Source organism: Zootoca vivipara, chromosome 4, assembly GCF_965207765.1.
Source record: "Zootoca vivipara chromosome 4, rZooViv2.hap1.1, whole genome shotgun sequence".
Lineage (NCBI taxonomy): Eukaryota > Metazoa > Chordata > Lepidosauria > Squamata > Lacertidae > Zootoca > Zootoca vivipara.
Window position 1 is genome coordinate 32,390,296 of NC_142587.1, and position 15,029 is coordinate 32,405,324.

Below are 15,029 nucleotides of genomic sequence, written 5' to 3' on the forward strand. Positions count from 1 at the left end.
GTAAATATTAAGCAAGGTCATTCATTTGTTAAGCATGTTAATACTATACATGTTTACTTAGAATAGGGGTGAGGAACCTGTGGCTCTATCAAATGATGTTGAAGCTCCAGCCACCATGGCCAATGGTCAGAGATGACAGGAGTTCAAGTTCATGTGGGGCACATATTTCCCTTGCCTGTCAACTGAATACAGGAGAACTTACTTCTCCCTAAGTATGCACATAAAAATGGGGTTGTGTATCCATTGAATTCCATTTGTTTAGGCTTGGGCCTAAGCCTGTGCGAAATCAGGCAAAAGGGGAAGGAAACAAAAAATTCCTTTTCCTAGTGGCTAGCACAATAGACTGAATTCTGAACTGCAACATGGGAACACAGAATCAGTCCGATAAGCTCTTCATTTACAAATTGATCTTACTATTACATGTCCCCACATGCCTGAATGGTGATTCCAGAAGAACAACTATTATACACATCATACAATTACTGCCCACCAGCAATTTGTATTCAGAGGCACAACACCTCTGGGACTGGAGGTAGTACACAGCCCTCAAGACTAGTAGCCAATGATAGCTTTATCCTCCATGAATTTGTTTAATCCCCTTTTAAAAACATCCCAAGTTGGTTGCATCACTACATTCTGTGGTCACAAATTCTATTGTACAGAGTATTGTACACACTCTGTGAATAAGTAGATTCTTTTGTCTGTCCTGAAGCTTCTAGCTTTCAGCTAAAGCAGCCACTGCTTCTTTATTCCGTATTAATATACAGAATAAATATAGGGACCCAGGTGGTGCTGTGGGTTAAACCACAGAGTCTAGGGCTTGCTGATCAGAAGGTCGGTGGTTCGAATCCCTGCAACAGGGTGAGCTCCCGTTGCTCGGTCCCAGCTCCTGCCCACTTAGCAGTTCGAAAGCACATCAAAGTGCAAGTAGATAAATAGGAACCGTTCTGGCGGGAAGGTAAACGGCGTTTCCGTGTGCTGCTCTGGTTCGCCAGAAGCAGCTTTGTCATGCTGGCCACATGACCCGGAAGCTGTCTGCGGACAAACGCTGGCTCCCTCGGCCTATAGAGCGAGATGAGCGCCGCAACCCCAGAGTCGGACACGACTGGACCTGATGGTCAGGGGGCCCTTTACCTTTAATATACAGACAGCCTAGTATTATAAGGTTCATAGGCCTACTTCTGAGGAAGCACCATAAGATTCCATTGTAAGTTCTATTTTGTGAAGGCTGCAGTCCTATATTCACTTACTTGGGAGAAAGTCCATGGGGTTTACTTTTGAATAGAAGTGTATAGGATTGCACTCTAATCTTATCCTCTCCCATTTAATTTGAAATATATCCTAGTGGGATGGAGGGAAGCAATGGGGCGTGATTGCCTTGGCCACAAACTCTGTTTAGTACACAAAAGGCAGATAATTACTCTTTATACTGTAAACTTTACAGTGTCACCCATAACCCTGATAAATGCAAAAAAACATTTTCTTAACGGAGGCCATAAAATAGTTCCCATAGTACATTAGTTATATTGGGCAGGACTAAATTTTGGGAGAAAATTAACGAGAACTTTGCCCTGGTGCCTTTTGCCAAACATGAGCCTGTAGTTGCAGCATACCTGGCTACAATTACCATACACTCCTGCATCTGAGCATGTGCAGAGTACACCCCCCCCCCGCACATCCGTCCCCAGGGGATATTTTAGACCTCAGGGCATTTCTATTTAGAATCACAGAACTGTAGAGTTGGAAGGTACCCCAAAGTTAATCTAGTAGTCCAACCCCCTTACAATACAGGGATTTATTTATTTTCACGCCCTGAAAGACAGCAAAGTGTGAATAACAGGAGGGGCGAGTGATTCCCCCATTACTATTTTTTTTAGAAAAGAAAAAAACCCACTTCTCCCTCTGCCTCCAGGCTCAGGCAGGGGAGAAGGCGGAGAGCCTCCCGATTCGTCAACGAGTCCGATTGACGGCCCCGACCCGACCCGCTGATAGGCTGCCGCTTGCCCATCGGGGCGGAGCCTCCTCCGTCGCCCTGGGAGACGGGCGAGGTTGAAGCCGGAAGCGAGCGCTTAAAGCGGAGGGCGGGGCCAGGCGAGGCTTATTGGGCTAGCGGGAGCCGCGGCTGGGGTGGTGGCTGCTGCCTTGAGCGATCGCGGAGGGGAGGGAGGTGGGCTGCCGGTGTGGCCGGAGGAGGTGAACCGCCATGGGCTGCTTCTTCTCCAAGCGGAGGAAGCAGGCCAAAGAGCCGAAGCCCGGCGGCGAGAGTGGGGACGGCGACGTCGCGGTGCCGTCGGAGGCCGAGAAGCAGCCGCAGTACAGCTGGGACCAGCGAGCCAAGGTAACCCTCCGCCCTGCCGCCCACTCCCCGCCAGGGCCAGCTGCACGCGCGACTGCTGTTTCTTCTTCCTTTTTTTCTCCCCCGTTGCTTCTCCCTTGATTGCACGCGTGGTCCTCCCTTTCGGACGCCCATTTCTCCCCTTGGGGCTCCTTCTTTCCGCGCTGCTTCCTTCTGCGACCCTCTTCTGCCAAGGATGCACGTGTGAACGCCCTTGGAACAGACACGGGTCGGCTTGGGTTGGCGGAAACCTGGGTTTTTCCTCTTAACGGCTCTTCCAAGTGGAAGGAGCCACACTTCTTGGACCAGAGCGTGGGTGGAGGTGTTTTCGGGGTGTTTTTCTTTTTCTTTTGCAGAAATAGCTGTATTTAAACGCCCTTCCGTAGGCTGGGGTGGTGGTTGTGGTCCAACATAGCTTAGGTACCTTAATGTTTTGCAAGCAATTCCGCTACGTGTGGACTTGCATGTCGCTCGTCATCGGTTTTCTTCCGTGCCTCTCTACTGACGTCCCGATTTCCTTTCTTTTTGCACGTCTTCTGTCCATAGCTGTCAAGTTTTCCCTTTTCTCGAGAGGAAGCCTATTCAGCATAAGGGAATTTCCCTTTAAAAAGGGGAGAAATTGACAGCTATGCTTCTGTCTTTCGTTACTCTTCCTTCCTCTCTGCGTGTACTTCCTTTTCCAGCACGTCTTACTTATCCTCTTACCTTCTTGGGGAGCAGGCTCAACATCACTTAGCGCATCCCTTTCTTATCCCTAAGGAAGGTGGTTATCTAACTCCTTTAATGTGCCCTTACTATGCATAGTAAGTGTTGTGGGATGCTAAAGACTACAAGAACGGGTTGTGGAATAAGCTGTTTTGTACTTTCACTCTCAGCATCCTGTGAAGGGTATTTCAAATCATGCCAGCAATCGATATGCCTTTGAGGTACCTCAGCACATTTTGTGTTTGGCAGCTGATATACCCTGTTTCTCCGAAAATAAGACATACCCATAAAATAAGCCGTAGCAGGATTTCTAAGCATGGTAGTTATCGCTCTGGGATTTAATCTGGAGGTGGTGGTGATTTTGAGCAAAGAGGACATCATTGTAATCTTGTGTAAAGGTAAAGGGGCCCCCGACCATCAGGTCCAGTCGTGTCCGACTCTGCAGTTGCGGCGCTCATCTCGCTCTATAGGCCGAGGGAGCCGGCGTTTGTCCGCAGACGGCTTCCGGGTTATGTGGCCAGCATGACAAAGCTGCTTCTGGCGAACCAGAGCAGCGCACGGAAACGCCGTTTACCTTCCCACCGGAGCGGTCCCTATTGCACTTTGATGTGCTTTCGAACTGCTAGGAGCTGGCAGGAGCTCACCCCGTTGCAGGGATTCGAACCGCCGACCTTTTGATCAGCAAGCCCTAGACTCTGTGGTTTAACCCACAGCGCCACCTGGGTCCCTTGTAAACTTGTGTATCTGATTGTAAAACATAATGGTTTCCTCTTATTTCATCCCTCCTACCCACCCCAACCCCTTGTGAATTGGCAATGAGGCTGCAGGTAGTAGCCAAGGCAGCTGTTTTCCCCAGAGGATTCTGTGCTTGTTTGCTAACTAATTGCATTCTTTCCACAACACTATGTAAGCCGCTCTTTGAGGTTGCATATACTTTATTTTCCTGGCTCCCTAATTATTTTTTGTTTAGTTGGTTCTGTGCATTGGGTATTTCAAAATTTAGAGGTATGTAACACTTGACTCATGTTATGGTCATGTGTTTGGTGGGTGATGGAGGTGATTTCAACTGAGGAAGCTTTTATGTAGCTTTTGACTCAACTTCCTCTTGTGGTAATGAAAGGAACTTCCCTTAAACTATATAGTTTGCAATTGATAGATCTCACACTAAGGAATCTAAAATGTTTTTTGCATGACACCATCATTATTTTTTTAGTCCACTGCCCCCTTGGTTCCATAAACTCACCCACTGTACCCCCTACCCTATAAAAAAACTTTATTCAGAAAAGTGTTTTGCATGACTCACTAAGAAAGATAGCAAGACAATAAAATTCTAGACAGCAAAATGCAAAACAGTGACTATCATTTGCATAATTACCGTATTCAAAATCCAATTAAAACTATTTAGTTTCATTCAGCATAATTTATGCATTTCAATCAGTGATACCAGCTTTTCAAAGTCTGATAGTCATTTACACCTCTAGCTCCCCCCTGGCACCACCTAGACCAGGCATCCCCAAACTCAGCCCTCCAGATGTTTTGGGACTACAACTCCCATCATCCCTAGCTAATGGGACCAGTGGTCAGGGATGATGGGAAATGTAGTCTTAAAAACATCTGGAGGGCGGAATTTGGGGGTGCCTGCACTAGACTCTTGGTGCCTCCCCCCGTCAGCCATCCCACTGCCCCCTTGGGGAACCACTGTCCTACATAGCATGAATCCTCTTATATGTTAGGATATGAACTGCTCCCAACTTAGATATGGAAATGAAACACAATTCCATTCTTCAGAGTGACAGTGTCCTTGAAATAAACATGCAGTATGCTATTGAAGTGATCGGGTTAAATGTTAATTGGTGTGTTATTTAAAATGTCATTTCATTTGAAGTTATTGTTGAGCATGATTTTCCAAAATCTGCCATCCTGCATGCATAGAGGTGGGGAATCCGTGCTCCTCTAGATATTGCTGGACTCACAACTTCCATCAGGCCTAGCCAGCATGGACAGTGGTCAGGGATTATGGCAGTGCAGCCGAGCATCGTCTTGAGTACGTACTGCACTTTCCCCACCTCTGTCTTTAGGCCTGTCTGTTCCTGTTCTGAGACTGCATATAGCATATGAATGGCGATGTGTTTCGGGGAATAGCCCTTCCTTTTAAAGAGAGTGCCTAGGATTTAAACTGTACAAATAGTGCCATCACTATTCTAAAGCATTGCAGACTTACCTGCAGCAGACCTGACACACTTAAATTTAAGGGATATGTTTATATTTAACCATGGCCAATTGCCCTTGTCACCTAAGGCTCTTAAGTGGATTAAATAAAGCCACCAGTTTAATATGTTTTAAAACGGATGGTGATGGGGAGGATTGGAATTAAGGCAGACGAGGCTACTTGATGAGAAGGACTTGTAATAAATGCTGCACAGGTGCAAACTGCAACAAATGTTTTGCTGTGTAGAATACTCCCTCTCTTTCTCCTACCTCAGTGTCCAGGCAATGTTCTGAATCTATGTTTACACCTTCTTGGGTTGTTTTCATAGCTTTTTGCCTTGCTTAGGTTTTCCCCCCTAAAGTTTTGGTTTGTTTGTTTTGTACTTGTGCAAACCATGGTTTCCTCTGTAAGTGCAAAGTGCTGCTGTTTGGACTATATGAGGACCTGTCTGTATAAATTTTCTTTGTGTCATCATCTCCAGCTCTTCTATAGCAGGAGTGGGCAGACCAGCCTTGTCAAATCTACTTGGTTTTTTACTTGAACCCTAAGAACAGGGGTGTGTGGGGGGGGAACCAGAGACATAAGGAGAAGGCATGTAATCAGAATTAAAGAACTACAGGCCTATGAGTGCATGCTGAGCCTAGGAATTGATTTGGGAAGAGCTCAGAAAAAAGAAACTCCATGGTTCACAGCACAACTGGATGCCTTCATATGCCTCACAGCAGGTGATATAACTCTACAACAGTTTGACTTCACCCCAGAAGACACACTATTCCATTGTCTCCTGAGACAGGTGGATACCAACCAACATCTAGAAACAAATTAAGGTTTTAAATCAAGTCTGCTCCTTGTTAGCTTTCAGCAGCCTAATTTACATTAAAATACTATATTGTCATTGTTCAATAATTGGGAGTCTGTAGCTCTTGCTGATCTACTGCAGATCACTACGCGATCTACCAGTAGATTCTGATCTGCCTATTGCAGCTCTTTAGAATATATGGTTTGGCATTAGTAAGATAATCATAATCAAATTGGCTATACTTTCATATTTCAAACATAGCTAGAAAATCAAGAGTGTGGGTGAGCTTTAATTTCAGGTCATTTTAGGTCCTAAAACTCGCTTTGTTGAAGGGCTTGTGTGAATGTAGATGAAACTAGGTCAGGTTTTAGTCTGCCTGTAACCACTTTTCAAGAGTTTCCTACTGGTACATTTCATACATGAGGCAAGAAAACCATTTGTAGTACAGTATACCGGTAGTAGATAGTATGATCTTGTGGTGGTGTAGCTATAATTTTTAATTGGCTGCCTATTCTTTTAATTCTGTTGTGCTCTGCCAGAAGGCTAAATAAAATATCTGGTATATGAGCGTGAAATGGAGCAGGACTGAACAGGCTACACACATTCATGCCGTGCAGTTTTTAAAGCATATTTCAAGGCAGAACAAGAGCACTAAAATGTGTGACAGTTCCTAGCCAAATGTGTAACTTCACTTTATGGGCAATTTTAGTTCCACTTGGGGCTAGTCTAATACAGAAAATTATGTACATGTATCAGCATGTAGCGTATAAATAGAACATTTCACAGCAAAAATACTACTGTGATGTGACTTGTGGGAGTTTCCCCCCCTTACTGATCAACTTAATTTTTTATAAGGGATTCAGTAAATAAACTGAATAGTTATTTTAACATAGTTATGTTACCTGGGTTTAATAGCATATGTAGGGATCCCTTTTAGAAAAGGTTTAAAGATGCAACTTTGAAGTTGCCTTGTTTCAACAAACCATAGTTAATGGTTTGTCTCAATTTGGATGTCATGGCAAACAAAGCAAAACATTCCAAACTACTTCTTAAGACTATACAGAAGGAGCAAAAAGGGAGGGAATCATGATGGACTCAAGCTTACTGTGTCACCATTCTTCTATCACCAGCGTTTGAAATCCCATTGTTCTAGGCGTATTTTACGACAGGGAATTTCATTAGTGTGAGCAGTTTCTGAGCTCTGGGGTGCAATACTGCAGCGTTTCTCAACCGCTGTTCCGCGGCACACTAGTGTGCCGCGAGACGCTGGCTGGTGTGCCGCGACGTGCAGCGACGAGAAAGGCGATTTGCATTGTCACGTGCCTGGCGGCTGCCAATATACTACACTGACCCACCGGAAAGCAATATTTCTCCTCCTCTTTCCCAAAGCTCAGTGCAAACGAGCCTGGCGGCCGCCAATACTCAGCACTAACCCGCTGGAAAGCAATATTTGGCAAGTGTTTCTTACAGTCATAATTATAATATAGGGCGGCACAGAGTTAAATTTTCTAACTTTTTAAATGGTGGTGTGCCTCGTGATTTTTTTCATGGAACAAGTGTGCCGTGGCCCAAAAAAGGTTGAGAAACACTGCAGTAGTGCACCTAAGATTTCAGATTAAAACTGCAGAGTGGAAGGAAAGGAGGACTTTTTCTGCCTTCCGACTTCCAGCTACTCCATGAAGACTGAAGAAGAGACCCTTTTAAGAATATTAGGGGGGTGGGCAGGGGAAGGACTAGACCATGTGAAAAATGAACATAATATTTTAGCTGCAGTTCATTCGTTCTCAGCTTTGTATTCTTACTATATAAAAAAGCATGCCTAGACATTTCATTGTTGTGCACAACAAAGCTTTCATATCTGAGTTTTTAACACTACTGTAACACCAAGTCACAGTTTAGTATCTAAAAGTCAGTTTTACTTTTTGCTCCTTGAAGGAATTGGGAGGGAAATGAATATTTGAGGAAGTTAAACTAGATTGCAACAGTGCTTCAACTGCATTCTTAACATTACCAAATAAAATGGGGAAAGAAGACAAAAAGGAAACACAGAAGCTCTTAGCATTTGGCCTTCGATTCGGTATGACACCAGGGAAGGACAAAAATGATGGCATGAAATGCTGCCTGAATAGTCTTGGTTCTACATGGATGCTTCTGTTCCTGTACTAGATTTGAGTGTGGTTTTTATTTTGAGAATCTTCTGAAAGGTGATTTGTAGTCACTCTTGGTATAATAAACCAGAATATGAGTATTCTAAGTAAATAGTATGGTTAACAGCACATTATTTGTATTCTGTTTCTGGCAGTAATACAACTTGCTGGCTAATTTTATTAAATTATTATGTTCTGAATTACCTCAATTATCTGTTGACGTTATGGATGTGTTGTAACTTGGCTTGTTATCTATAGCCTAAAGTTACCTAAATATAATTATACCCCCTAAAACCAGTAATCATTCCTCTGCCCTTTCCTTATTAAAGTTAGCCTGGAGTATATGATGGTGCCCTCTGCCAAGTCAGATCTTCGGTTCATATAGCTCAGTATTGTTGGCACTGATAGACAGTGACTCCTCAAGATTTCATGATGGAGCATTCCCCCCCCCCCGGGGGGGGGGAAGGTGAATTGAACCTGTGATCTCTTGCAAGCAAAGCATATGCTCTGTTACTGAATTACAGTCCCTCCCCAGTGTACATATTTAACTGTAAACCTTAGCAATTCTATTCTGCAAAAGGTCATTCTATCAGTGAAAAGGCATTACTGAAAGTCTGTGTGTTCAGTTTTATTTCATGGCACAACTTCATATCTGACTGGTTGACCATTGTATGTCACTTGTATACTCATTGGCAACAAAAATCAGTCCAAAAAGAATATCTTTCCTTGCATCTCTTATCCTTGAGTAACAGGACAATTGCTTATATAAATAACACAGAAAATCTTGCTTTGCAATACAGCAATGTCACAAAAGAAGCAAGTCATTCACCACAATGTGCTAACTTTCTCTTAGGGAGAGCTTATTAAGCGTACAGTGGTACCTCGGGTTACAGACGCTTCAGGTTACAGACTGCTAATTCAGAAATAGTACCTCGGGTTAAGAACTTTGCTTCAGGATGAGAACAGAACGGACCTCCAGAACGAATTAAGGTCTTAACCCGAGGTACCACTGTATTGTCTTGCTACATGCCTGTGCTTTTCTTTCAGATTAATCCTAAAGACTACATGTTTTCTGGACTCAAGGACGAAACAGTAGGACGGTTACCTGGGAAAGTTGCGGGGCAACAGTTTGTTATTCAGGACTGTGAAAACTGCAATATCTACATCTTTGACCACTCGGCTACAATCACTATCGATGACTGTACAAACTGCCGAATATTTTTAGGACCTGTGAAAGGCAGCGTGTTTTTCCGAGATTGCAAAGAATGTAAATGTGTAGTGGCTTGCCAACAGTTTCGTAGCCGGGACTGCAGAAGGATGGACGTCTTTCTGTGCTGTGCCACCCAACCCATCATTGAATCATCTACAGGTATGAAGTTTGGGTGTTTCCAGTACTACTATCCAGAACTGGCTTTGCAGCTGAAAGATGCAGGGCTGAGCATCTTTAACAATACTTGGAGCAATATCCATGATTTCACACCAGTATCAGGAGAGAACAACTGGAGTCTTCTAGCTGCGGACGCTTTAGTCCAGGACCATGTACCACTGCCAACTGCTGAGGAACTGAAAGCTGTCAGGATTTCAACGGATGCCAACAGGAGCATAATTCCAGTTACGCAGGGTAGACGTCCAAAGCACAGTGAAGAATCTTGCCTGGCAGTATTCTTTGCTGGGGATTATACAACTGCCAATGCTAGAAAGTTAATTGATGAGGTAAGAAACCCACAGGTGTCTCTCACATCTTGACTAGTATTTCTTAAAAACTCTGAAACCTTTCTAGAGACATACGTTTAAGTGCCAAACTACTCTTTAGTTTCTAAATGGCTGCTAGGAAGTTGCACTTGGTATAGCCGAAATATTGCTCCGGATTTATCTGTGTTCCTATATCCACATTCACTGTGCGGATAGGAAATTTACTGTGAGGGTGGGGTGCTGTAACTTCATCCTGTAGCCTACTTATTTCTTTTAACCTAAGCCATTGGAGAAAATTCATCAAATTTGGATAAGACCATGGGTTGTACCCAGTTAGCTTTCATAAAAAGGCTATAATCAAGAAAATTATTTCTGTTTACAATATTCAGTCATTTGCTTTACTGTTGTCCCCCTAGTGAAGGAAGGGTCTCTGATGCACTGTATGGGGAGTGGGACTTGGAAGAAGATGGAAGGTTCTGCCGCATAATTTTCCATAGGGCACCATTTCGTAGAATCATAAAATCATAGAATCTTAAGAGTTGGAAGGGATCCAAGGGTCAGCTAGTCCAACCCCCTGCAATGCAGGAACCTCGGCTATACCATTTGCCATTCAAATGTGGGGCGGAGCTTACCTGCCCCCCCAATATTTTGTTCAAATTGGCACCTCTGGGAGGAAGCATAAAGAAAGAAAGGTGCAGCAAATGACTGGATATTGTAAATAGGAATTTATTTTTGCATATATTGGTTATAGCCTTGATGGAAGCAAAATGGTATATTAAATAATATTTAGTTGATTTACATGAAATTCTAATTCTTGTTGAAATAGATGACTGGCAAAGGCTTCTGGCTAGTTCAGACTAAAGAGGTTTCCATGAAAGCGGATGATGCTCGGCGAGTGTTCCAGGAAAGAGCGCCTGAATTTATCCCTTTAGTTGAAAAAGGTATGACTACTCCAGAAAACAAGCCCTTCTGTTCCTTTAAATTTACTTAATAAAATGATTGAATTGAAGTTGTATTATTTGATACATACTCTGTGTCATAAAAAACTTTTTTAAAAGGACATAAAAAAAGCACAATAACCATAATCTCACATTGAGAATACAATAGCCATTAGTACTTGCATCTCAAGTTGAAAATAGGAGTTGATATAAGCCCTCCAGAAGTCCAAATAGGTATCTACAGGAATATATGCATCATACATTGAACTTGACAGGGTACCTAATTCAAAGTCTTTTGATAAACACAGAACAACCTAGGGGTCAGAAAGTATGAATATGCCTTATATTGCTCTGTAGGAAGCACATCTGGCCCTGGTGCTTTCCTGTTTTTCATCTTATGCGTGACATTCTTAATTTCTTCCATCTGCAAAGATTTTTCAAGATTTTCCTTTTGTTGCATATCTACAGGAGAACCAACTGCAATAAGAAGTTTTGAAAATCACAGCCTATAGGAACATTTTTATCTTTATAGGAACATTATCCTTCTCGTAAAAATTGGAGTAATACTTATGAAACTTAATATATTTCTTTTTGTGTTTTATAGACCATATTATGTCCACCTCTAACCAGCAGGATAATGCTCACTTTTTTTTGTTTAAAACAAAAAGTCAATATTTTGCCTGGACTTTCATGCTTTCCCAATGGATTTGCTGCTGAAATTGTTATGTTGGTTTAGCAAATAAGGATAACAAAACCTTTAGTTGCTTTAGTGTAATGTATTGTTTTTCCCATGAAGTAATTGAAGCACTTTGACTTGCATATTTAAATATATCTTTTGAAGAAAGGTTTATATAAAGGAGTTAAGAAATTTACCGGTTGCTTTGCTAAGCCCTTCTACATAAACATTTTCTTTTTCAAAAAGTAAACCTAATACGTAATTAAACAGGCATTATTGTTTCTCAAACATGTATTGCTGATCAAAATGTATGTTAGTTTATATATTTAGACTTGAGGGAATGCTGTTGTATTCCCTCAAACTTGGGGGGTAATTGTCTTGTTTGTTACTATGTTATGTATTTCTGTGTTTTTATACTGTAACCTGCCCTATGATCCTTGGATGAAGGGTAGTATATAAATAATATAAAATGAATATATGAATAAATATTTGGTAAAATTTGTGATTAGGTGGCTCAGTTTTTCTGTGGTTTCACTGAAACCTCATTCTGGTTTGTTGGAGTAGCGTTACTAGAAGAAACTAGTTGGGAGTGCAGAGAGAGGTTCTGCGTAGGTTTCAGACTTCTGGTGTAACACTTGACTTGTTTTCTCTCAAGGACTGCTTCTGCTCTTATTGTGAAAAGAGTAATATTTTCTGTGGGCCAAATATCTGAAAATTCCTAATGACAAAAATACTATCTTTTTCTTAGGTCCCGTTGTTGCTCTAGAGTTCTGTGGTGACGGTTCTGTAGCAGCATGCCAAGACATTGTTGTTAATGTCTTCAGTGCAGCGAAGGTGAGTAGCAGCACAGAATTTCTAGAATTTTCTAGAACTATTGGTATCATTTGCAAGTTACTTTAGTGTGTTCCTTTATCCTTTGAAATATAGTTATTCACAAGAGTGCTTGATTCTGAAACCAGTTTCTATTTTTTTATTCAATACTAACTTTCAAAATTAAGACTGCTTTTTAAAGCTTTATCCCCTCCTTCATCCAAGGAGCTTGAGGCAGCATATGTTTCAGCCCTCGGTGAGAGGTTTAATAGAAGCATAGTGACTGGTCCAATGCGTTTGCTTAACACAGCCTGCAGTATCCAAATTGACAAGCTGTAGTTAATGATAACTATGGTATGTTTGAAATAAGCCAACTACAAAACATGCTTCTCTCACTTTGGTATTGCTGTTTTATCCAGGATTAAGTTGACGTTTAACTTGAATTGACTCAGTAGTAGGTGTAACTTAACAATATGATCCAGTTGGTTTTTTTAAAAAAAATGAATCTTGTATAAAATCATCTGGTTGAGGGCATATTAGTGATTTTCATTTTCATTTTAAACTACAGGTTTTTGTATCGGAGGACAAAGCATCAGCTTCCAGAGAAGTAGACAGCTTCTATAATTTTGCTGATATGCAGATGGGAATGTGAAGTAGACATAAGCATCTTATTGACGGTTGAGATGTACTTTAGGTTTGTATAGCACTCAATTGATAGTCGGACACTTTGAAGAAAAACAAGAAGTTGCCTTTACAAAAAATAATAATTGAATGCATCCAACAAATAACACGCCACATATCAGATACCTTTATAAACTCTTTAGTGCTCACCTGCTTATGTCCAATTCTTTCTTTCATATAATGTTTCAATGTTATAAGCCTGGCAGTCCGTCCAGTATGCTTGGTAGAATTTAGGAGAGAGCTATGCGCTTTGGTTTTTTGTCAAAATTAAAACTTATTTGCAACCAAGTTCACTCCACAGGTACCATCATTTCAACTTTTGTAGGTGATCTGCTTTTACAGAATACAGAAAATTTTGCTAAAGTTACACACACCTTGATTTTTCAGTGGGAATGATCTAATATACTTCACTCACACTGAAATCAACATGGCTGACTTTGGATTGTTCCCCTTGCATGTAAGTAGCAGAGACGAGAAATTCCAGCTTTATTTTTTGTGCTGAAGTCTCAGGTTCTACACTGACTTAAAGTATATTTAGGGGCTATACTTTAAATACTCAACCACTGCAGAAGTGCTTGCAGAAACAGAGCTAGTATTCCTACAGGGGACTTGGTACTGAGCACTGCTTTGGATTCTTGCATTAAGAGTAATCTTTCCAAATTTATTAAATTTATGATAAGCAGGGAGAGCCTCCTTGCATAAAAAATCTAAAGTGGGAGCTTGCAAATCCTGCTTTTTGGTCATCCAAATCTGCCCTGAACTTGAGTGTTGATGACTGCACTCTGTCTTTTTTTTTTTGTGCCATCTCCAAGCACCTGTTATAAATGTTAACTTCTATCTCAAATGTTGAAGGAAGATGCATCTGCAGGACTTTGTGCTGGTTTAAAATGTCAAAATAAAGATTACTAAAATGAAAGATTAACAAGATAATGGAATCAGGTTTACACATTCTGAGTGCAACACGATGGCTTAGAGTACAAATCATGTCTCTTGGCTATGCTTAATCTGGAAGGTGGCATCTTAAGTACAAAGTAGGTGTACTCAAAAGATTGTAATTACACTGAAACCTGTAGAAACTGGTGCTTTATACAAGCTGTAAAAAAAGGAAATAAATTTCTTTCTTTTTCTTCAACTGTATAAATACATGCTATGCAGAAATAAGGGTTTTATCTGCTGGAATGGTACTATATGCTGGATAAAGACAACATAATTTTTACCTGAAGCTTTAACAGGAAATAACTTTTAAAATCAGACGAAATTCTCTGCAATGTGTAGGGAGAGATAATTTGTCAAATCATTGATGGTTTTTAATATTTCCTAATTTATTTTTATACTGTCAAAATTGAAGGCTTCTGTGTAGTTAATGTCTGGATCTTTGTGAATTATTGCTTATTCTTTATAAGGTAAACTGTTCAGTTAATTCATTGGTATCATACTACAGTAAGTGCTTTATCAGGGTTTTGTATGTTTGTTATGGCTTTTATAATGCCTTTTTTTTTGTTTAGCACTTGTAAAATGTGATTTATAATAAATATTTAAATGAAAAAGCCCTGTAACTTTTTAATTAAAAAGTTAGGCGTGTGTGTCATGAGCTAAACAAATCTGTTCACGGTTGTGTAACTAATTTAATTGGTCTCATTGCCGCCCTCTTGTCACTTTATTTAGCTGAGCTTTGTCCTTTAAAATTTGATGTTACATACTTCATGTAGCAACTGATAATGAGCTGGGTCCAGAAAAGACTGAGCCAGGACACTTTCACAACAGGGCTTCTTACTCTCCCACTAAGGCCTCCCAGTAAGGCCTGATAGGAAAGTCCAAACAGGGCCATCCTAGAGTGGGGAAGCCAGATGGTCCCCCTGGGTGCTGAGTAGGGGGGGGGGCACCAAACTAAGCTCAGTGACTGCATTTTTTAAAAATGTATTCTGCAGTAAGTTAGGACAGCAAAAAGCAAGCATATATAACCTTTTCAAGGTTCGAGAACTACAAAAATGATATTATTTCAGTTAGCTTTAAAGTACGTTTCTCTTTTCAGTTTGC

At 41.3% G+C, this 15,029-nt stretch overlaps 1 protein-coding gene across 1 annotated transcript; it reads left to right on the plus strand.

Moving 5' to 3' along the window:
- The first annotated feature begins 2,032 nt into the window (after window positions 1-2,032).
- Window positions 2,033-14,539, plus strand: RP2 (RP2 activator of ARL3 GTPase). Its single transcript, XM_035116563.3, has 5 exons — window positions 2,033-2,338; window positions 9,243-9,908; window positions 10,714-10,828; window positions 12,250-12,335; window positions 12,880-14,539. Exons 1-5 carry the CDS (start codon window positions 2,204-2,206, stop codon window positions 12,961-12,963), a joined length of 1,086 nt encoding a protein of 361 aa, XP_034972454.2. The 5' UTR covers window positions 2,033-2,203; the 3' UTR covers window positions 12,964-14,539.
- Window positions 14,540-15,029: the final 490 nt, after the last annotated feature.

Bases quoted from the DNA above. Each gene is read 5' to 3' on its own strand.
- RP2 (XM_035116563.3), top strand. From the start codon at position 2,204: ATGGGCTGCTTCTTCTCCAAGCGGAGGAAGCAGGCCAAAGAGCCGAAG. The intron at 2,339-9,242 runs GTAACCCTCCGC...CTTTTCTTTCAG, and splicing joins GCTGGGACCAGCGAGCCAAG to ATTAATCCTAAAGACTACAT. The intron at 9,909-10,713 runs GTAAGAAACCCA...TTGTTGAAATAG, and splicing joins CTAGAAAGTTAATTGATGAG to ATGACTGGCAAAGGCTTCTG.